We start from the raw sequence: 24,344 nt of genomic DNA, 5'->3' as shown, positions 1-24,344 counted from the left end.
ACGTGATCTAATCGCGAAGATTCGTAGATCTCGAAAAGACTCAAGTTTCTAGAACAAGCTTTGCAACTGTTTAGGATAATTATAGTCGTTAAGCGTTGTAGCCTAGCTTATCTAAGGAAACCTCCGAGCTTAATTCGGGCGGAATAGTACCCCTACGTCACGTAGATCGGACAAGGGTGGAACCGCGGAATTAGCGTAATTATCGTGCGGGCGATTGCGACTGTGCCCGAAAATAACGTAATACAGCAGGGCGCGGGCGTTATCGCGGTCGTTTAAGATAACCAACACGGGAATTGATCCCAATTATTGCCGCCGCGTATTCGATATGAATAATACCGCGGGATTAGGAAGTCGTGTATTATTCATGCAATTCTAACGGAACTCTATCGAAGCGTTGTTTCGGATTCGCGAGCCTCGCGATCGATCGCGACGGATCAAATATCCCATCACATGATGCAAAATAAAAAAGAGTGAAAAAAATTAATAATTTATAACTTGATTGCAATATACAAAAGCTTTCAAAACAAGTAAAACTCTTTTACAGAGTGCGTTCATAAAGATATTTTTGCAAAATTGCGTTTACTTTTTTATCAGCAAAAGTTTGTTGGAAAATTATATTGTAAAAGATCAAGATTAAAAATATAAGCCTGGAAAAAAAATTGATAACAGATACTTTAACTATTTTAGATAAGTTTTCTGTTTTGCGTACGACTGCTCTCGATACGTTTGACATCTCACGACGACTTTCGATCGCTACATTTTCTAGATGGCAAGTTCCACCTGCTTCCCACGGGAGAGCTTCTAGTGCACAGTCTCGAGTTCAGCGACCAGCTGAGCGGCTACAGATGCCGCACGATGCACCGTCTCACGAGACAAGTGGTCGTTAGCTCGATGGCCAACATTAGGATAGCAGGTGAGTCTCGGTAACGCCCGATAAGTTTCGAAGGAAACTGCTGTGCACATCGCTGGAAACGCTGTGACGCGCCGAGTTTTCTGCATTCTGCTTCACAGATCACAGAGGCGTAATGCCTCCCGTGATACTCGAAAACTCCGGCGTCGTACACGTCGCCCAGGACGAATCGACGTCATTAGTCTGCGTAGCGCAAGCCTGCCCTTCGCCTGAATACCGGTAAGTGTTTACGAAAACCCTCTATACACGTGATCTCAAGAGAGGAAACACTGTTATCGCTATGTTTCACTCGTGATTCCTCAATAATCTTTTATAATTACTATCTATATATCTTAATATATCTCTTATAAAACTTTACTCGCATAACCAAATTCGGATTTTGTTGATAAAAAAATATTACGAAAATTTATATATATATATCAATTTTTAATTCGTAATTTTTTTGTATTGCTACATATTACGATAAAACATTAATTTTCCTCAATTTCTATCACTATATATATCATAAAATGTATCCATACGTCTGTTATAATAATTAATAAGTCATTGTAAATATATAAAATTATCAAAAAAAAAGATTCATTTTTGTTTGGTGTCTATGACGATTTTTCACTAAGTTACACCGCATCGAAAAATATAAGTGCGATACCATTCATTTATTTCAGCATAATACACATAAGCATTTCCTAGAACTCGCGTGTGCATAGGGGAAGATCAGTGAGGCAGCATATAACGCTTGTAGGAACTGCCGCTCGCGTAGACTAGGTCAGTTACGCGCCGCGACACGTGCAGACAATCAGCTGATCGGTCAGTGTTCGCCCGACCGACGGCAGCAGCCTTAGTCCTTCCAATTCAAGATCGAATTCGATTCAATTGCTAATATGTGGTACCACAAATGCATAAAATAAATATTAGGAAAGTAAAATTTTCCTGCGTATAATGCATAAAAAAAAAATTTTATTTAAATAAATTATATTAAAATTCCGAAAAACAATACAGAATATTTATTAAATTAGATTTAATATTGAATAATGCAGAAATAGAATTTGTTTAACAGTTTAAATATTATTTTATATTTGATTTCAACTTGTAGGTATAATAATACACGACTGTAATATTACATATCTCATCATAAAGTTATCTCCTTAGAAATAGTTACTTTTTTCGATTAAAAGTACTCACTTTCATATTTGATACATGTATAAAGTTACATTATATATATATATATATATATATATATATATATTAAAGAATCAGGTTATTAAAATTAATATCTGATCTCTCCCTCAATCAATCAAAGTCAATCAGACGTGCAGCGAAAAGAGTTGAACATTTTATTGTCTATTTCACTAAAATATTTCGACTACGATATCCATTAAAATATTACGTACAAAATACATCATAACTTTATAATCGAATGTGATATTGATTTGGTGAATAAGGCTGCAGCATATATGAACTCTCGCAAACAAATTAAAAATTGAATAGCAATTTACTTGATTTCAAAATTTGCTCAGTCCATTTGTAACGAAATGTTTTATAAAGCAGCAGAAATATCTAATTTATATTCTAAAAATGCCTGCATTTATTTTTGCAACATTCACAAGATATATTTTTACGCCGATTATGTATTATTATTTAAATAATATTATTGAAGTTTTTTTTTCAGAAACTTTATTTTGCACTCGATTAAGTATTTGAATTTATTTGATACAACAGACTGAACAAGATTTGATTATTGTTCCCCAAAATTTGTCATTCAAATATATAACAAATAAGATAAGTATGTACTCACCAATCGTTGTCGTATTTATGAACTCCACTCTCAGACGATCCCCCGTATCAGCTCAGTTCTATGAAACACTCACTCGCGCGGATACGAATCGATCGGAAAATTATAACTAATTACGGTCGCGCTCACTAATTAACACGATAGACCGGATCGTCGGACGCTTCATTGGTCACTTCCGACACGTATCTATACGCGCCGATTATCGGTAGACTAATTGCCATCGGCTCATACACGAACGGCGAATCGAGACACATCACGACACATTTTATTCGGCACTCCCGATTTTCACATATTGACTATTTGCCTTTTGATCGCACAAGCTCAATTAATGCGTAATGCAACTAATTACGCCCGATACTTCTTCGACACTTCCGACATTTTCACGACGCTCCCGCTTAACGGCGTTTTCACAATAGTTGCCAACTTGAGAGACTCGCGATGATCATAAAGTTTTTCAACACTTGCAACGAACTTCATTTCTCGCGACGCGACGCCATTTGGCGATTGTAAAAGAGATGAAATATCAGAATTTACACGACGATTCCCAAAGACACCCGTATATTCTAGCGAGCGTTATAAATATAGCATGTTATACATTCTTACACACACTAATTTAGAATTGAATATTATAAAACAATCTCGAATTAATAATTATGACGCTCGATATTTTATGCTCGACGCGATTCGTTTTTGAAGAGAAGAGAACGCGACGAGCACGGAGTCAACTTGAATTTCTAGAACAATGTTTCCATATTAGAGTGAAGCAAGCATCGCAAGCTTATTCTATGATACATTCCACGATTTTTATGTTAATGATGAACAAAATATCACAGTAGCCGTAGCTAATTATGTCTGATATTTTTCTCGATACTCACGTTGTTCACGTTACGTGATGCAACTTGCTATTGACCAATGAGAACGCGCGACCAAAATCGCACACATCATTTTTCGGAGCAGCCAACTCAATGATAGAAATTAGACTAAGGCGAAAATTAATCATGGCGTATCTAACTATAAATTGATTTGTTGAACATCATAAGGCAAACGTAAGTTAATAACAAATTATAATACCCAATATTCTTCATATTTTCGATACGATCTATTTATCGCGGATAATACAAGATATTCTTTTCAGAGTAACTATTGTACTGCATAATGTGAAACAAATGAAATCAACTTTGTTTTATAACCTAAAAAACTTTCGAACAAATAACTACCCCATTTATGCCGTAGATATAATACTTATTCCGCGCGCGTGATTTACGTCCGTACGCACCGACTCCCTTTGAGAAACTAACAGACACAAAACATAAGACGCGAGCAACCGAGCAGCTCTTAGCGAAGCTCAGCCAATTCTGGGAATGGGCAATTCCAAGAATCAACGGAACACATATTGAATTGAAAAAGAAACGATTCGTATTTGCTAGACAAACACTTTAATCCAACTGAAAATTTTATAATATAAAGCCTTCAAGCATTACTTTAGTTTCTTAAACTTTACGCGTTATGATAAAATTGTAATAAATGAAACATGCAAAATTGCTTTTAGCCGTACATAAAACTAGCAAAGTTGATAAAACATTTCACATGTGCAGGTTTATGTTAGATAATTGCTTAAAGTATTCGTTTGATTTATTTAAAAGTACAAATGCAAATTGTATTAGCTTTACGCAAATAACAGATAGAAAATATTGAATATAAAAAATAAAAATATAGTTTAAAGCTAACTCAGTATCGACAAAAATTAAAAAATACTGTGTATGTGTGCAGTATATACTTTTGTTTCTAAATCTTTCAGATATATTGCGTTTCTAAATTAAAAATGTTTCTTGTAAAACACATCATTTAACTAATAATTTATTTATTCTATAGTATATTTGCCCAAACGAGCTTGATTTTCATCCGTACGCAACGACGGAATGTAAGAAACTAAACATACGAGACGTAAACACTCCGGCGAGGCTTGGCTGATTCCAAGAATCAACGCGAGGCGAGTTCGAGAAAAATAACACGACTAAACGCGATTCAAAACAAACTCTATAATACGAAGACTGATATTTTTATAATATCAAATCTTTCAATCTGGTTGGTTCACTGGATTCAACGCGTTGTAATAGTAAGTACAATGTGCAAAAGGACACATAAAACTGATGCATATAAAACTTGTAAAGTTGCTAGGATTTTTCATATATGCAAATTTAAATAATTGTTTGAATTCGTGTTATTTATTCAAAAATAAAAATTAGCTTTATGTAAATAATACAAAGAAAATATTGAATATAAATGATAAAAATGTAATCCTAACTTAATTTAACATCGACAAAAACTAAAAAATACGGTGCATGTTTGCAGTATACTTTTGCTTCTAAATCTTTTAAAAATATTGCATTTCTAAATTATGCAAATATATTTAAATAAGTTAATATAAATGTAAGAAGTATCATTTATAACTGACTATTTCTGTATACCCCATGGTGTACTTGTCTTGCAACTTCGATTTGCGTTCATACGCAACGACAGAGTTTAAAAAACTGAAAAATATGAAATGCATACAGACAGAAGATGTTTAGAATCGATGAGAGCGAGCCAATCTTGAAAAAAATAACACGGCTAAAAGCAATTTAAAATTGCCAAACAAACTTTAATATAACAACCGATATTTTTATAGAAAAGAACTTTTAATTGTTACTTTGTTTAATATTTTTTTATCTATTAGACCTTATACATTATCTTTAGTTTTTTTGTGACTCTATGCATCTTTGTGTAGCTATGCATTTTGGAAAAATTCTTTGAATATTATTTTTCTGCATAAGTTTCTTAATATTTAATTCTGGAAGGCTATATATAAAAAATTAAAATACATATCTTATTTGAAGAAGAGAGAAATTAAGTTATTAAATAATATATTTTATGCTAAAATATATCGAGTGTGTAATACTAAAATTGCGCGAGCAAAATAATTAATATATTGCATCTTTAAAATGATGTATATATCACGTTTTGTAATTCATTTTGCAACTGAAATGTAACAGGAGAAAAACGGTTCCAACGTGTTTTCTCGTAGCTTTTCCCATTACAAAGTAATCTCGCGGAAAAGCGAGAGATCGCCGCTCGTTACCCGTGCGCTGAGAATAGATTTATTCGCTGCTACTGCTATTGCTGCTGCGCTGCTGCAAAAAGAGAAAGAAAATAAGACACTCGCCACTCTGCCGTCCACTTGCTATCGCCAGAAAGTGCCGTCTCTCGAACATCTCGTACCGGGTGATACAAAGACGAAAGCGAGTGCCTTTATACGCCGGAAATCGACACTCGAGGGATGAGCAAACGCGAGCCTATCGTTTCATGCGCGATGCTTCTTTGAAGCATTTCGCGATTTCTCCATCGGCGAGAAGGAAAGAAGAGCAGCCGTACGAGGACCTCAATCCTTTCCGAGGATTAAAGAAGCCTCTCTTCTCGTCTCGTCCACCCTCGAGAAATTACGATCAAATCCCGCGAGACGAACGAGAGATGCAAGGGAAAAGGACGGATGACACTCGGCGAGAAATGGAGGAGAAAAAAGGCGAAGATGAGTGCAAGAGAGAAAGAGAAAGAGAGAGAATGATGAAGGAGAGAGTGCGCGCGAGAAAGAAAGAGAGAAAGCACGATTTTGATCGGGGAAAAGTGGAAGCACTCAATCGTGAAGCCTCGCGAGAGGATGGCACAATCGGAAACTCTCCATGTCGCTCGGAGATTCGCTCTCGGCTCGCGACTCGGCGTTTTCCGTCGAGCGAATTTTCCCGCCTCTCCACCACGGTTACAATCGAATGTCGTACTTTATCTTTTGCTCCTTTGCTGAGCGGAGAATTTGACAAACGGTCTTTTACCTGCTTGCGTTCCCGAGGCGCGCGGCAAGTCGCTACATTTTATATGTGATGCTATATCTTTGGCACTGGAAGAAATATTTGCACATTTGTCGCATAGGCGAAATCAGTTTATGCTGTCTATGCAACAGAGCGATTCGGGAATAAAGGAGTAAAGGAATGAGAAAACAGAATAAGAAAATTGTACGGGCATTTTTCAACTCATTGAAAATTGTTCTAAAGAATCTATCTTCAGAATTTTAATAAGAAGACCTTATGAAACTCTGGAAAAAATCTTTTGAGAAACTGAGACAGAGCCGTTAAAGCAATTTACATTCTGGAGTGCGGAATGAAAGACACTTCCCTCTGTTTGCCTTTTCTTTTTCTTCCAAGACCGCGGATGTAGCCCAGCAAATGCTCGGCGGAATGAAAATTTATTGGCAATATCGCGACATGGGGGGAAGGGGAGGGGAGGGGAGAGCGGATGGGGGTCAGACTGTAGCTCTTCTATGAAAAATACATTCACGTAATACGTTTCAAGTCGGCTATCCTCCCGACAGGCGGTCGATTGTCTCGTGGGACCGAAATGCGTGTATCGCGCGCAGCGGCGATTTCGCTCGTGAAATACTACCGCGTTATTAAGACTCGTGGCGCACGGGCACCGCTCGGAAGAGGAATGCATTATGTGAATTTATATGGGCGCATGTAGAAGCGCGTCGTAAATTTGTCGCGAGATATATGCGACACCGATATCTCCGACGTCGATATATGGTATGAATAACAGTCGCGTGCAGCCGCGCGATAGCCGACCGCCGCGATCGAGAGCCCCGGACAAATCGCACGGATAAGATTCTCCTTCGGAACTCTCGCGGAATTTATTGAATTCCCTTGAACACGCGCAACTTTTAAGTACTTTTACGACACGCCGTAGCGTGTTTGAACTTCTCCGTCTTCTAACGACTCGGCGATCCAACTCTCAACGGCCAACTTTTCGAGTGAATCTTTTACGCGACATTCAAATCGTAACAATTTTATTCACCGTCGAACGTTGCACGTTAGGTTCTCAAGGCATTAGAAAAGATTCAGTAATCTGTAGAATGTATAATATTTATTTAACAAATTGAGATATTTTTAACAATTTTAAAAATTTTTTGTTTTTAACACAATGCTTCTTTGCAATAAAAACGTTTCTCATTGCCATTATTTTTAATTATTATATATATAATATTTGGCGCTACTATTACTTTTATTATTAAATTTTATTTTGCAGATAATTAATATTTTATATTCATATTTCTAGTTATATTTCTGTAATTTTATTTAAAATGTTAATAAGAATTCTTTTTTTAATAACTTGTGTAGCCTTAACACAGAGCGAGCCAAGTAAGTTCTCTCTTGATCATAAAATTTTCATACTCTTTCTTCTTCGTTGTCTCATATAATTTCCAAGCTTTAACCACGAAAATTATACTTCTGCGGTTTCATTATATTTCTGATCTCAAACTATCGAGCGAAATCCTACGATTGATAAAAGATAAATGTGAAAAACGAGTATTTTCTTATGGCCTCGAGCAATCCGACATCCGAACTTGCTGTGATCGAGAACTGTCAATGACTCTAGTGAGAGAGGCAGCAAGAGAATCTTGGGGATAAACGCTGTTGGATGTCGAAACGACATCGTTTCCAGGTCGACGTATCCGAAAAGCCAACGAAATTGAACTGCTCTCCCATCTCTCTACCTCTTTGTTGCGCCAACTGCTTTGCCTTTCAATGAAAAATTATTCGTCAACGAGACAGAGTGCGATAGACAGAAGGAGGACACGAATAAAGTGACAGAGAGAGAAAGAGAGTGAGAGGGGGGGGGGGGGAAAGGAAATGAGAGAGAAGCATTACAGTGTATTCGTTACACAGATAAATAATGTTTTCAGAAATAATGTATAAGAAATTAATAGAGCTTATAGCTCATAATTAATATATGATCTATAACATATAATGACATAAGATAACTACATCGATAAAATATGAACATTTTTCTAATTTAAATACATTGAGTTAAATACATTGATTTATATATATTGATGATATATTATATTGATATATAAAATATAATATTGCAATTGATACATTTATTGCTGAAATATAGATACTAACATGCCTATTTCCTCATCTCATTAATATTTTAAATACTCCACCATAGTTACCATCATTTCTTTCATTCTTCAACGAAATATACTCCAAATTATTGGTTTGACTTTTATATTCTCACATTCTGTTGTTAATTATTTCATGACTACAGTTTTCAACGTCTTAGATTTAACACTTTAGTATTTATATCAAAATAAAGCATATATTTAATAATTTAAAATTGCCACAATTTATATATCTTTTTATTCTTTTTTGAGTAAAAAACATTTTACTCTATGTTACTTTTCAGTAACATAGAAAATATTTAGTTAAATAAAACAGTAACAAATATAAATTTTTATAATAAAATATATTGACTGCAAAAATTGGTCGAAAAGTTGAATTACTTCCGAGTACTGTTATAAAGTAAGAATAAATCGCTTAAATACTGCTTATTCAACTTGATCAAAATTGAACGTATCTCTTTTTTTTACTTTTTAGGAGCGTAATGAATATTTGTATAACATAATTAAATAAAACGTGATTTATATATATATATAATATTATATTTATATATTATATATTATATTTCTATATATATATATATATATATATATATTTTTTTTTTATGTATATATATTTAAATGTAACAATTATTATCACATGCTATACGCATCAATGTGAATATATAATCAACCTAGAATTATACTTAAATGATTATATGAGAATTTTAAAATATGTGTTATTTTCACGTGCAAACCTATGTGCCAAAAGTCCAATTTATCACGCAAACAATAACATTCAATTCGCAAAAGATTCGAGAAATTTTGGAATAAACGAAATAACATTAAAATAATAAAATGGTACAATCTCCTACTTCTAATTCTTTAGATACAATATTAATTTCATGGTTGAGAAATTTTTAAATGATTATAACATTAAAATGGTAAAATGATACAATCTATATATTTCAATTATTTTCAAAATAACATTAAATTCGTAATCGAGATATTTTTAAATAAGATGCATATTAAAATGATAAAATAGTACATGATGAAATAATAATCTTTTACGTGCTTATAATTCTTTAAGACAACATCTATCATGAGATCGAGGAATTCTTAAATAAGCAGAACATTAAATTAATAAAATTATACAATCTCCTACATACTATGTTTGTAATACTTTATAAGTAATATTGATACATTATTTACTAAAGATTCAAGTTTACACCGAACATATGCTCAGATAACATATTGTAAACATAATTTGTTGAAATATTAACATATCTACACGGCGATATTCGTACTTTTCTTTTCTTTTGGTATTTAAAAATTTTTGTATGCTTTCTTCTACATGTTTACGAATATTACAAAATTTAATGTAACATTATTTATTTTCGCACGACATACATTTGTCCGAATATTCGGTAATTTTGTCACAGCCCTTATAATTTTTAATAACATGGACATTATGTTTATTTCTTTCGCATTTCCCAATATATCCAAACTTTCACTTTTTACATAATTCTTTAAAATTATTTCATAAAGTCATATAAAATGTAGATGTCCGAACTCTTCAAAAAGTATTTACACAAGCATTGTAAAAAGGAACTAAAGGAATATATATTTTGTACATGGATTTCGAAAAATACTGTTTTCTTATGCACAAAAAAACAATACTTCTATGTCCAGCTGCGAAATACGTAGTTCTCCAGTTCTTTCTTAACATGGTCGTGTTAGTGATTTGCTAAGGATTCTGACGTCTATTTTTTGCATGAAAATACTGTACATAAAAATAATATTTTTATGTTGAATTGCAAAATATATAATCAAACAGTTTCTTTTTCAAATATTGAGTGACGTAGACATTGTATCTGTTTTAAACTACAAAATGCGATTCGACTAAATTTACATAAACATTTGTAACATGTATTTCGGACAAGTACTAATTATCTGAGTTTTGTTATTCTTATTATATATGTGTACTGAGTACGTCACTCAAAGATTCACTATACAAAAAATTTGTTATATTCATGAAATCGGTTTGGTTTTTGTAAATGTATAAACATAGCACTTTATTTTAAAGCATAATTTAAAGAATATTATGTTTTAAAAAAATAACTATAATTTATAAGTTTATAAATTTATAGGATTGTGTTAAATTGTAAATATATAAATATATATATTTAAATTTATACAAACATTTTATACAAACTTTATATATTTATAAACACAAAACCGATATGCAAATAAGTCAAATTATACGCTAATGTCTTCATGTATTTGAAATCACTTAGGTCAAAGTCAAGACTGTCGTTATCGCTGGTCATGAGATGCTACTTAAAAATGCCGCTACCATCATTTCCATTGTCAAATGTAGATAAATCTATATAAACGTCTGTAATATAAAATCTATATAAACATCTGTATATAAAAAACAAATATTAATTATTTGATTTTTTAATCACATTTTGATTGAGTACATTACTGAAAGAATAAAATGTAATGATAAATATTACTAAACAGTAGTAATTAATAAAATATGATTAAAACTCACGATCGTTTTTCTTTTAACTTGCGTAGCTTGTCGACGGTCCAGCTTCATCGTGTGCTGTTCCTTGTTCCAAATCTTGTTGTTTTATTTGCTCTTCTTGTTCTATTGTTTTCCATTTCTCTTGATGTTCAAGTGACATGTGGTTTTTTAAAGTATCGAAGTCATAATCATAGTTTATATTTTGTCCACATATCGTACAATATGCATTACTTCCATCTTGTCTCGCGTATTTAAATACCCAATGTTGAGAATAGGGTTTTTGGTCTTCTGAACAATAATGATCAACCATGACATTTTGTTCATGACATATTACGCATTCTATACTTTGACTTATTTTCATGTCATATGTGTACCTCAAACATTTCCACTCATCTGAAAAATAGTGGCAATTATCTTTTTCCATTTCTTCCTTATCGAAAATATCATAATGTGAGTCGTGCATATGTTTCTCAAACTGATCTTTCTTTAAATATACTTCTTTGAATTTGCAAACTGTACATTCTGCTCGAAAATTCCCAACATCTATATAACATTTTTGAAACCAGCTGTTCTTTGCAGTTTGAAATGTCCAAAATTTTTCCTCTTGTTTTATTTTATCGTAAACTTCTGAATGTTTATCTGACATATGTGTTTCTAAATGAGTTATGTCGGCAATAATGTTCATATCTGCATCACAAATCGTACATTTCAGAAAATCTTCTTCTTCTCTTGCGTATTTAAATGCCCAATCGTCAAATTTACAGGATATTAGTTCTTGTAGATTATGAATTTTTGCGTGATTTTCTATTTGGTTATTTGACAGAGTCTCTTTACATATCATACATTCTATTTCGTCTTTTTCTTCATTTTTCGTATACCTAAAATATGACCAGATCTTGCCAAGTTTCGTGCCAATTTTTTCAATCTCTTCAATTCTGTAAGTAAGTTTATGCTTCTGTATGTGTGTTTTAAGCACAATAGCCGGGACACATACAAAGTTGAGTCTGCAAAATCGACATTCTGCTTGAAAATTCACAGACTTTGCGTAACATTTTTTCAAAAAGTAGTTGTTTTTAATTAAATATTTCCATTCTTCTGTCAATTTTGTTTGCGTATGTGACATTATGTGCATTTTCATGCCTTCATGTTTTAAAGACAAATTAAACTCTTTGTTTTTATTTGGACACAGCTTACATACAGCGGAAAAATCTCCAACTTGGTTTAAGTATTTCCAACACCAATACTTTCTTTTTCTGTCTACATGTTGATTTTTTTTTGCATGCTTATTTATGTGTTTGAATAATCTCGTTCGAAATATCTCGTTTTGTGAAAATTCAGTTATGGGTATATCACATAAAATACATATTGTGGCGTTTTCTCCTGTTAGTATAAAATATTTCCACTCGAACTTGTTTTTGTTGGTCTCTTCATGCTTATAAATATTTGGATGTGTTTTATATACGTGAAACTTAAATTCAATTGAAATCTTGGCGTATGTATAAGAATTTTCACAAGATCGATTTCGACACCGTGCATAAAAGTTTTTCTCTTTTGTAAAATATGCCGTTATCCACTCATGCGATTTAGTTTGTTCTTCCCAACTCATTGTGATCTGATCTCTATGATAGAACGTATTTAACTGAACATGATGCAAGCATTATTTCGTTGGAAAGTTTTTGGTAGGAGAAGTCGAGGAAAGAGACAGTTTTTCTGTTTGAATGTAAATATTGACAGCGTTTAAACCTATCTAACAGTTACCAAGAGAGGTGGTAGGATGTAATGCGAATATGTATAGTAAGCACTTGAGAGAGAGAGAGAGAGAGAGAGAGAGAGAGAGAGAGAGAGGGAGAGAGAGAAAGAGAGAGAGAGAGCATGATAAGTTATTTGGAGGATATATCTGTCGCACTATCTTCAAACACTTGAACCTCATTGCATTGCAATGATTCCATCGAAAATTGATTATGCGGCAAACTTGGCGGGCTTATGATCAACGCGATAGAATATTCTGTTATGCGATCGATAAGCACGACAATAGAAATCATGTTGCAATATGTATATAAACGGCAACGTATAGTATATAATTTTGAGTTTATTCAAACCACATATACAATTAATAACTCAATGACAAAATGATAAATGTTTCCTCAATTATATTTTTCTGCATCGATCATTTTTTACATTTTAATATTTCTTATTTATAAATTTATAAGAACTTGCGAATTTTCATAAATTTACAGGTGCTTTTTAAAAATTATTTTTCCATTCGCGAGCAAAGACCATGTATTCTTAAAAAGCATGGTAACGTTTATGAGTGCTATTACGTTAAAAGCATTTTCGTCGCTTTCGCTTGCAGGTGGTACGCGCAAACAGGTGCGGAACCGATGTTGGTGCTTTCCGGACCGAGAACTAGACTACTTGGTTCCGTATTGTCAATCGAAGCGGTGACTCTGGAGGATAGCGGCGTGTACCGTTGTTCCGCTTCCAATCCTGGTGGCGAGGCGAGCGCTGAAATCAGGTGAAACAGCCATTTAAAATTATCAAAAGAATTATTAAAAATTATTAATTGAATTATTAAAAGCTTATTTTATCATTCCGTTTATTCGGAATGTTTCAACCATTTTACTTAATCGTTACCTCATCACACGTGTCGTTTGATGTCATCATGAGTTAAACGATAGCGGTAGAGTGTGCGATGTGTGTAACATCGATATTTCTATCATGATCTCAGGTTGATTGTAACGGCGCCTCTTCACGTGGAAGTGACGCCACCGTTGCTGAGCGTTCACTTAGGAGGCAACGCCGAGTTCAGATGCGAGGTCGGCACACATCCGCAAGCTGGACCGCACTTTATTACATGGTACAAGGACGGCCGGCAACTTCCAGGGACAGGAAGGCAATCGGAATTATTGAGACTCAACGGAATCGGAAGGGAGGACCGCGGCATGTATCAGTGCATTGTGAGAAGGTCGGAAGGCGACACAGCTCAAGCGTCGGCGGAACTTCAACTAGGCGGTACGTAAATACTTTCCTCAGGATTTATCTTCCTTTCGCGAATTGCGGTTCGCGAGAAAATATTGCAAGCTCGTATTTCAGAAAAGATGTCGTATGTTCGTATAAAGAAACATTAATAGAAATAATAACAAAATAATTCTGTAGAATATCTTAGATCTTGTTTAAATACTATATATTTTAATTAGATTGTTCGAATCTCGATTTTTTAACTAAAAGTATAGGTTTTTCATTATAAAAAAAGCTTATTTTTATTCTCAAGACATTACAGGAAACACATAATATTTGTTTTAGCGATACAGAAATAATATGACGTAGATGGAAATAGAAGATAGAAATAGTTAAATTTTAAACAATGAAGATGAGAAAATTGCACGTCACTCGAGCATAAAATATTTTGTTGTTTAAATGCACCGTTAAAGACTTAACGTAACAATTGTTTGGGCTTCACGGGAAAATACTAATAACAGCGTGCTGTAAATGTAGCACCATCCCCAGAGATCCTGTATAATAACGAAGATATCTAGTACGCGGTGGCACGATCTCCTTGCGTCAGGATATTGACCCGTGTCTCTCTATCTCTCTCTTTCTCTCTCTCTTTCCCTCTCATCCTTTGCGTCATCTTCGAAAGACGCCGTCAAAGGTGTCCCAGCGAGAGAGAAGACACTGGCAGCGTAGCGATCGACAGCCCGTGTTATACTACCTATCGAATTACACAGAACTCGATTACTCGGCAAAGAGGCGGCGGCCGCCGCGTGCCGAGCTGCCGGCCGGAGAGGTAGACACCACTTTGAAGTGGAGAGCTTCTTTTACAGCGCTTTACCTCGTTTCGCAGCTGTGCACCCCCGCTCTCGTGTCGTTCCCGCACCTCTGCGCGTCTCTATCCTCTTCTCCGCCTTCCGCTCAGCATCGACCGCTAATAACAGATTTTTCAATGAATTTTTAGTCACTTTTTATCCAGCAGAAATTTCGCAACTTTAATTACAGTAATATTTAATGTAGGAAATTAAGAGGTTTTCACATACCTTAAGCTCCGCCGGTGAGAAACTAACGGAACTTTGTTAGTTGGCCCCAAGTGAGCTGTGCTTCAGCGGAGATTTAATTCAGAGTTTTGCTCCCTAAATATGCAATGTTGAAAATAAAAAAAAAAAAGTTGTACCGTGTAACGGCTATTCGTGAAATATTCGGGGATTATTAAAAATTCGTTAAAGAATCTATCGTTAATAGTTAACGCGCCACAGAGGACACACCCTGTATATTTAGATCAGGCGTTCGGGGTTCGGATGTGAGTGGGTAGTGCAACCGGCAGGGAGGAGGGCCTTTGAAACAACAATGAAGTTAGCGTCTCTCGCTCGTCAGCGTCAGTAATGTACGGAATTTACGTCAAAGAGAATTCGAGCGAGCAAGCGCCGACGGCAGGGACATCCCGGCGGACGCGAGCGAGCGAGACAAAGCGATCGCCGATGCAATTTCGCCGCACGCAAGGATGACGAAGAGAAAAGCGGTCCCTGGCCAGAACAGAACGACTGCAGAAAAAGTCATTTCCGAGACCAGAGAAAAAACGAGAGAGAGAGAGAGAGAGGGGGGGGGGGAGGGGAGAGGGAGAGAGTATGCCTGGAAAATTGTGCGAAATGCATTCCGCGAAATTCAAGCACCACTCACTCGTAAAATCTACGCTGCAGAATAGCTGTGTGCGATTGGCCCACCAGTTACCGATATTCTCGCGATTAGCGGACGCTTTATTGATTCAATCACTCTGCCGTGGATTGGTTCTGTTTCAGAAAAATAGAAAAAAAAGAAAATTTGCACATCGTTGATGTTCTAAAATCGATATTATGTTTGCTTATTAATAATTTAGCAGCAAAAAATTAAGCGCGCGCGCATGGTAAAATTGATTTTTACAGAGCTTTTTTTTATTCATTCTCTCTTGGACCGGTATCAGCGTAGTACGTATGGACCTCACGAACATCGTGTATCGCCGCTGCACATAAAACGTTTCGTTCACTACAATTTCAAGCGTCGGTGCAAAAGCGCGGATTCTGTGGCACGCAACAGAATAGAAGCGGCGGCAGAAAAGTCATTTCCTCGAGCGAACAGAACTGCCAAATTACTCAAAATGAATTCCTCGTGTTTCGGACCAAGCTGGCCGAGCGCGCCGGGAACGCGTTTTTTCCAATTCGACTAACGTACGAATGTTTTAATTTGCCGTTTTTATATTGGTCCGTTGCGAAATAGTCGCGAAACAAAAGCATAAATCCAATTACTTTGCTGCGGTGGGATATTTTTATGGCGCTATAAAAAATGAAATCTAGATTTTTATATCGTAGTAGTTATGCGAATGTATACGTCGACGATGTATGTTCGCCAACTTCTGCCGCTATCTCATCACATTTCTCCGATAATTCACACACTTTAGACGGATATTCCAACGATGGGCATTAATCGCGGAACGTACAATCAACGTAAAAGCAACGAAAGATGTTCCTGTTGAATGGGGAACATTTTCCTCCAAGATATTGTAATGCCGGCGTCGGTCGCTATCACCATCACTTAAAATTCCATTTCATCGACCGGAGGTGGAAGAACCGCGATGTCGCGGCTATGACGGGCGCGCTGATGATCGCCGGGAGGCATCGAGGCGGGATTCATCAATTTGCTCACGGATTCGCGAATACGAGAAGCACCGAGAATCCGGCATTCTTCCCAGTCTTCCACCCTTCTTCTTCTCGTAGACGGTAGACCCGCGTCCTTTCCGCGACGCGACAGCAGAGCTTTTTTAATGATGGTGAAATCGACACTTTTAATTACGAGCGTAGCCGGAAAAATCAACGCAGTCGTTCGATCTCCAGCTCTTCAGCGTCGCGATGAATCCATATAAAATCTTCTCTTCCCGCTCTCTCGCGTTTCAGTCTTGTTTTCTTCATGTTATTGTTGAAATAACGTCGACGAAGAAAAGAGATATCCGCATGGCGCTTCCATGACGGCGGGCCCATTGTCTCCCGTACTCCATCGCGATGTGCGCTGGGCGTGGCGGCTTTCAGGATCAGGATATCGCGTGGCCCTCGCTCGCCTTCTTCTTCCTACGGTTTGCTCGTAACCGTTCGTTTAATTCCCGTTGCACTCGCGTTTTATTGTCGGGTCGAAGTACTCGTGCGGATTATATCGCTAATCCACATTTTCATAGCGAAAATAAATACAGATACACGAAAATATAATAGTTTCCAATCTTTTAATCCCAAATTTAAATACTGAACTTGGAATATAAATTAAACATGGGTGCGTACTTGTAATAATTTTTAGGAACGAGCAATAGGTTTATCCGCGATATCGAATTCACATCAATTCCACTTCCATTCGGATATTTCCTTTTTATTTTAAATGGCCGGGTATTTTCGCGTTCCAATGACTTTGATTAACGATAACGGCTAGCGACACACATTCTTCGCGTAATTATGTTCGTCTTACACGTTAACGTTCCAGATGCGCCGCCTGTGCTCCTGTACTCGTTCATCGAGCAAACTCTTCAACCAGGACCCGCCGTGTCCTTAAAATGTTCCGCCGCGGGAAATCCTACACCTCAGGTATCATGGGCATTGGACGGTTTTCCCTTACCAACTAATGGAAGGTAAGCTCGCCCCAATTCCCCGAAATGGCCTACATTTTGGCTGATATTTTGCTTGCTCGCCGTTTGAGACTTGATATCTCGTAAATTCACTGCCGTAACGATCCCGCCGAAAAAGAAAGGAAAAAAAAGAAGAAAAAAGAGAGATATTTATATCATTATTTGTACGTGGTTGTGGTATTCAGTTGTATTGAGATATCGGCTACGTCAAACTATATCATACTTGTACTATATTTCACCTTCTTTACCGTATTATTATTACAATATACGATTACACTGATCAACGCGAATTTTGTCACAAGAAAATTAATTGGTTTCTTTAATATATATTTTTTACATTGACTTCAAATATGTAATCAGGTTTGTTCTGTTACTCACAGTTTTTCTGTGACATTACTATCTCTGATATTACAATTTCGGCGATTTTAGTATTTTTTTATACTAAATAAAGATGGATGGTTTTTATCTATTTGTGAATAATGTATTGGTATTAAACATTCATTGTTATAATAACAGCAGACATAGACTTTTATTCCTCATAAAAAAGAAATGTGCAAGCTGAAATTCATATTCTCACATGTTGAGAAACTAAAACCATGTGTCACTTAACAACTGTGCTTGATAGAAAAAATCTAAAAACATATTTAATTTCAGCAAAAAGTACTATTACATTCATCCATTTAAGTTCTTATGACAAAGCTTCTTTTTATTGATCAATGTTATTGGCGTTATTAATAGAGCTTGGAGAGGCGATAAGCAAAATTATCAAGATTAAAGTCCTTAAAATAAATATCCTAAATAACTCATAATAACCGAAAATATATTTCCTTAGTAAGAGTGAGACGACCATTTACGTCACTGTCGTAATTGAACCGTAATTCATCAGTGTCGTATACGTGTGTAGGCAATTTCGCGCGTGGTGCCTGCTGAGAATATATTTATCGCGTAGATATCGTATACTGCTTCGAGAAGAGCAGCCACGTCGTTGGACACGTCCATACATGCGCGAGCCCCATGTGTAGTTTAACGACTGATCGGCATAAAGGATCCACCATCTCTAGCAGGCTTCGCCGTATTCCATTTTATCACCGGCTTTCTGCCCCGCCGCTCATATCCCTTCGCTCTCGCTACTGGACGCGGTTTCCCGTGGCTATGGTTTCATCCTCCGCTGATCGAGATAGAACGTGACAAATTCTAAACGATAACGCGCAACGATAACAACGGGCATTCGCGCTTGCCGTGAGATTCATGAGATCGCGTCGGTTTGAGAGCTGTCTAGCACGTCAGATCGATAATAAATAGAAATGCGAAATGCTTCTCGCGAAAAGTCTATGTATCTTTCACTGTCTCGACTTTTATTGCACTTTTACGACACAGTTTCATAATATTTTTCACACTATTGTGATAGTAAAATTGTTGATTTAATTGTTATTATGTATTAAAAATTTTTTTTGCAAAAAATATTTTACGTGAAATAGAAATTTGATGAACGGATTAGTTAAAAAATAATTTTTGAAATAAAAAATTCACTGATTGTTACGCAAGATTCGTCATTGGACAATACGTGACGGTGCATGGTGATGTCATATCTCACGTCAATATAAGCCATGTTATGGTGGAAGACGGAGGTGAATATTCTTGCACTGCCGAAAATCGCGCGGGGAAGGTGACGCATGCTGCACGACTCAACGTTTACGGTACGTAATTTTCGTTAATTATTCTCATAGATGTATAAATAAATTACATACATATATGTTCTGATAAAATCACGTACACGAAGTAAATATCTACGGAACATGAAGCAGAAAAGATCTGCTTTTATTGTATATTGCTACATCAAATTTTTATCCAGTTATAGAATTTTGAAAATCCAAAAATTCACGAAATTCACTGAACGCAACGCACGTATATGGACGTGTAAGTTATTATGATATTACGATCAGCTGACAAACAGATCAGCTTACTGGCAATAACAGGTCGATGACCGTGAGAATCACGCGCTTCGTCGAACAATTCCGTCTCAGACGGGGATATAATCGCCACGAGTCAATACAACTGTCAATAGAAAAGACATTTTATTTGAAAATTGAGACGTTAATATTTTTGACAAACGCGGAATTATTTACTTCGATTACTTGATGTGTGAGATGTTATCGATTAGTTATAAAAAATAAACTAATTCTTCCTTCCAAAAACAATTATTAACCAGCAACGCGCCGAATTTATAAGTTAAACCAGCATACATGTCTGCAACAAAACATTTTTAGATAGCATATAATATACAGATATATATGTTAATACCTCATGGCCACAGCCAATCGACCAACAATTAATTTCGCGCGCCGCGGTCACTCCAATATTAATCATACGTTCGGCTCACCTCTCGACTTTTGTTATCGAATAGACGCATTAATGAATAACAGCTTATCATTAATGAAAATCACACTAATCACATAAACTATAATATCATTATATTACTCTGGAAATAAAAATCTGGCGCTATCACAGTTGTTATGTAATTATTAGGTTGGTGCAAAAATAATTGCGGCTTTTTGTTACTTTAAATCGGTTAAAAACCGCAATTATTTTTGCATCAACCTAATATATTATAAATTGAAGTAAACATGAATAATTTAAGTTTTAGTATTCGAAACAGAAAAGTATGTTGCAAAAATAATGTTTCTCTTCACAAAGAAAAAGAATTGAATAACAATATTTCCCAACCGGTTATTCAGTTGTTCACCGACTTTTACTCGGAAGCCGTTTTAAAGCGCAGGAAAGTAAATAAACGAGGAAACGTGAAATTTTCCATCCAGGACTTCCGTATATACGCCTGATCCCAAAAGTAACCGCCGTCGCCGGCGAGACTCTCCGTTTGAAGTGCCCGGTAGCCGGATATCCGATCGAGGAGATCAAATGGGAAAGGGCGAACCGCGAGTTACCGGACGACCTGCGTCAGAAGGTGCTTCCGGACGGCACTCTGCAGATCAGCAGCGTACAGAAGAAGGGCGACGCCGGCGTGTACACATGCTGGGCGAGGAACAAGCAGGGTCACAGCGCCAGAAGATCCGGCGACGTCGCAGTGATCGGTAAGGCTTCATTTCTACTTTCCTATGATAACGTATTGTCGCAGGTGGACCGTTCCGACCGAAAAGGACGACGATTCGATAATCCAATACCGAGATGAATCCGAGGGCGATCCACCGGAAGAGAGGCCGAATCTGAAAACTATCGAACGGTCGGTCGGAAGAGCGGAGGAGCTCTTCCTTCAAAAACAAGGTTGTACGGGGTTAAGGAACGATACACAATTTCTAGGATCGCGGGAGGATGCCGAGACACACACACGCCCATATTACCGATTGCCGTGTCTATGTATTGTACGTGAGCTCACGAGCTGTCTCGTTGTTATTATTCCAGTTCCCCCAAAAATTAGCCCGTTCACGGCAGATCGCGACCTGCATCTCGGCGAGCGCACCACCCTGACGTGCTCAGTGACGAGAGGCGATCTGCCGCTGTCCATCACGTGGCTGAAGGACGGACGCTCGATGGGGCCGTCGGAGCGCGTCACTGTCACCAATATGGACCAGTACAATAGCATACTGATGATTGAAAGTTTATCTCCAGATCACAACGGCAACTACTCGTGCGTGGCCCGTAATGTGGCCGCAGAGGTATCGCACACGCAGCGGCTTGTGGTTCATGGTAATCCTCCTCTAGGCCCCCTACAATTTGCCCGACGACCGCCTGACCGCCCGAGTTTTGCGTGTGCGTGTGTGCGTCCGTTGCGTGCGTGCGAATCACTGTCGGCCGGTCTCGAAAATGGATTGCGCAGATGGAAGTTGCATGTGGAAATTACGCGTCGTTCTAATTAACAATTGTCGTTACATACTGCTGCGCATACCGGACGCGCCAGAGTCCGTTGCAAATAGTTGCGTTTAACGCGGAAGAATAGAGTCTCGGAATGATTGGCGAATGCTTCCGAGCGATCCATGACGAGATCTCGCTGGCGTCACCAAGGAACGTAGAGATTTGGTGACTTGTAATTAAAGACTGCTCACGCTTAGCGTGACTCTTCCTTATGCACGATACCCGCCTCTACCTCTTCCACACGTCCTCGAAGGGAAGTCGCACTTCGACTTCTCGAGAGCGACGCCGCGCGTTTCCTCCAGCCAGATATCCATCACTTTGCACTACATACTTTTTATCTTGAGAAATATAAAGAATCTTTGTGAAGAATTACGTTTAATTACAAAATATATATATATTAATTAAATACCTTGGAGGAAACTACGCGGTAGTTTCGGAAAAACGAACGCTCGCTCTTACATTGGAAAGGATCGGATGCTGCGCGCAAGTGTGCGATGCCAATTTAAGTGTATAAGGTGTGAGGGCGTCAGGGGCAGGTCCGCGGCGGGGCCACCCTCTCTCTCCTCTACATTGCTACGTTACTATACTGCCTCTATTGTACATATTCTACATATATACATATATTCTATATATATATCTATATACATATACATGGACGTACTACTGTCTATATGAAGCGGATGGAACAGAAGCGCAAAAAAAAAGAAAAAACTGAAAAAATATATATATATATACACACTTACTATCATCGTATATATATATATATTTATGCATATATATATATAAAAAGAACACTTATACCTGGTATTACAAGGTTCTTACGTTTTTTGGTGCCATCTTTTTCTTGCTCTCACGTATGGTTCTCTCTTCTCTCTTGACCTTTTCCAGTACCCCCTATTATTGAGCCATTTACGTTCCAAGAGGGACTATCCGAGGGGATGCGGACGCGGACGGTGTGCGGGGTCGCGGCGGGAGATCCACCCCTAACCATATCCTGGCTGAAAGACGGCCAAAATCCTTTTCCCTTGCCGCCTAATCTGGCCTCCGTCGCAAATGTCTCCCAACTGGATTCCTACTCGAGCCTCCTCAGTATAACGAATCTCGCGGCCGAGCACTCCGGCGACTATACCTGCGTCGCCGCGAACCCCGCCGCCGAGGTCAGGTACACGGCCAAGCTACAGGTAAAAGGTAACTAGATGATCGCCGACCCTTATCCTAGCGTTCCTAACAATCGCCTAAATCGCCAGTCTTTGATCGTTTCACCCCGATCTAAAATCAATCAGATTTATAATCTGTATTTTTCTTCTCTAAATTTAGAAAAATATCGATTGCATTATAAAATTGTGCATTCAACATTTTTATTTTCTAATATGTGTGTTAATTGAAGGTTTGTGTGAACGATACACGTCGACAATTCAATAATCTTTCGGGACGAAATTGAGAGAATTTGACGAACCGTGAAACGACGTCGGACATATCGCGCGAGTTGAGTGAATTTTCAATAGTTTGCAACGTAGGTATCCGTAACGACGTGAAGTTTCGAGATTCGTCGGGGTCAAACGTCATCCTCTCAACATCCGTCCCACAGATCCCTATCGTCCGCTCTCCGGTCTCAATCGCCGTTTCATCATCCACCGCCATCGACATATCACCGCGCTTATTGACTCGGTTCCCGCTTCACCATAGTTCATCATAGCCGTGTTCTCGCCAGGATGTGACGTTTAGAGAGACTGTAGTCCGCGTTGGCTACAGCTTAAAGGCGATACCACCGAAATGCCGAGTAACAAGCGCGTTCACTTCCGGGCGAGATCACGATCATTACGATCACCCACCATACGCTCCTCTCGCCCACTCCCTTACTCCTGCAACCCGTCGAGTCCTTTCCATAGATCCACTCTGAAACTCCTTCTTTACCCCAGACACAGTGTGTATTACATTTGCGTTGCTTTGGCTCTCTGGGAATGCGTCGGTATCTCGTGGACCCCCGAGGTTTGCTTGACTTGACCGAATCATAAAGGTAACAGTTTGCACCTTTCCTTATTTTTTACTCGTTTCAACAACTACTACAACAACAGCAACAAGTGCAGCCACAATTAATGAAAATGAAAAAACAAAAAAAAAAAAAAAAAAGAATTTTTCTCGCCTGCGTGCGTGCGTGTATGTGAGCATCGATTTTTTATTCGGCATGAATCTCTTTACGTAGTCGTAGATCACTCTGCCTGCCACATTTTACGTGTATATCTCTCTTTGTGTGTGTTTATTGAATTATATTTAATTATATATACATATATCGAAGTATCTTGATCACCCGAGTGCGAGCACGTGCCACTACGCTCACGACCAAATCTTCACCGACTTTTGCGCTGGCTCTTCTTTGGGCTCGTTGGAAGGCAACCTTTATTCACTTCTGCATGCTTTCTCACTATTTCACTCTTTCACTCTTTCGCTCTCTCTCTTTCTTTCTCTTTCTCTATCTCGCTATCACTATCTCTATCTCTCTTTCTCTGTCTGTCTGTCTGTCTGTCTGTCTTCCTCTTTTTTATATTTCTTTCGTCGCAACGGGAGGAGGACGCCGGATACTCGCGTAACGCGCTTGCAAGCTCCCGTTCGCGTAAAAGTAGGAAAAGTAACGGTCCCGCGAGCGCA

The 24,344-nt window shown here is 37.5% G+C and overlaps 2 protein-coding genes across 12 annotated transcripts in view; one reads left to right on the top strand and one right to left on the bottom strand.

The window, feature by feature from the left end:
• The window catches only part of AIF (Apoptosis inducing factor), a 110,092-nt gene extending 106,360 nt beyond the window's left edge, over nucleotides 1-3,732 (bottom strand). For 2 of the 3 annotated variants that reach the window (XM_012377419.2, XM_012377420.2), the window contains exon 1: nucleotides 2,706-3,449. The gene's annotated coding sequence lies outside the window, so the exon portion shown is untranslated. Of the gene's footprint in view, nucleotides 1-2,705; nucleotides 3,450-3,577 lie in introns of those variants that run through there. The other variant, XM_012377417.2, reaches the window with a different exon arrangement.
• The window catches only part of Dscam2 (Down syndrome cell adhesion molecule 2), a 90,420-nt gene that overhangs the window by 53,834 nt on the left and 12,242 nt on the right, over nucleotides 1-24,344 (top strand). For 6 of the 9 annotated variants that reach the window (XR_010890917.1, XM_067357867.1, XM_067357870.1 and 3 more), the window contains exons 4-11: nucleotides 767-913; nucleotides 1,012-1,129; nucleotides 13,554-13,715; nucleotides 13,929-14,212; nucleotides 17,690-17,834; nucleotides 19,377-19,528; nucleotides 20,648-20,920; nucleotides 22,587-22,886. Coding sequence is in view for 8 of the 9 variants with exons in the window: in XM_067357867.1 (XP_067213968.1) it covers nucleotides 767-913; nucleotides 1,012-1,129; nucleotides 13,554-13,715; nucleotides 13,929-14,212; nucleotides 17,690-17,834; nucleotides 19,377-19,528; nucleotides 20,648-20,920; nucleotides 22,587-22,886 (1,581 nt within the window). In the remaining variant the exon portion in view is untranslated. Of the gene's footprint in view, nucleotides 1-766; nucleotides 914-1,011; nucleotides 1,130-13,553; nucleotides 13,716-13,928; nucleotides 14,213-17,689; nucleotides 17,835-19,376; nucleotides 19,529-20,647; nucleotides 20,921-21,248; nucleotides 21,534-22,586; nucleotides 22,887-24,344 lie in introns of all 9 variants that reach the window. The other 3 variants (XM_067357872.1, XM_067357866.1, XM_067357873.1) reach the window with 1 other exon arrangement.

This window comes from Linepithema humile, chromosome 6, assembly GCF_040581485.1.
Source record: "Linepithema humile isolate Giens D197 chromosome 6, Lhum_UNIL_v1.0, whole genome shotgun sequence".
NCBI classification, from domain to species: Eukaryota; Metazoa; Arthropoda; class Insecta; order Hymenoptera; family Formicidae; genus Linepithema; species Linepithema humile.
Note: the sequence above shows the minus strand (reverse complement) of the source record. Positions and strands in the feature narration are given on the sequence as shown.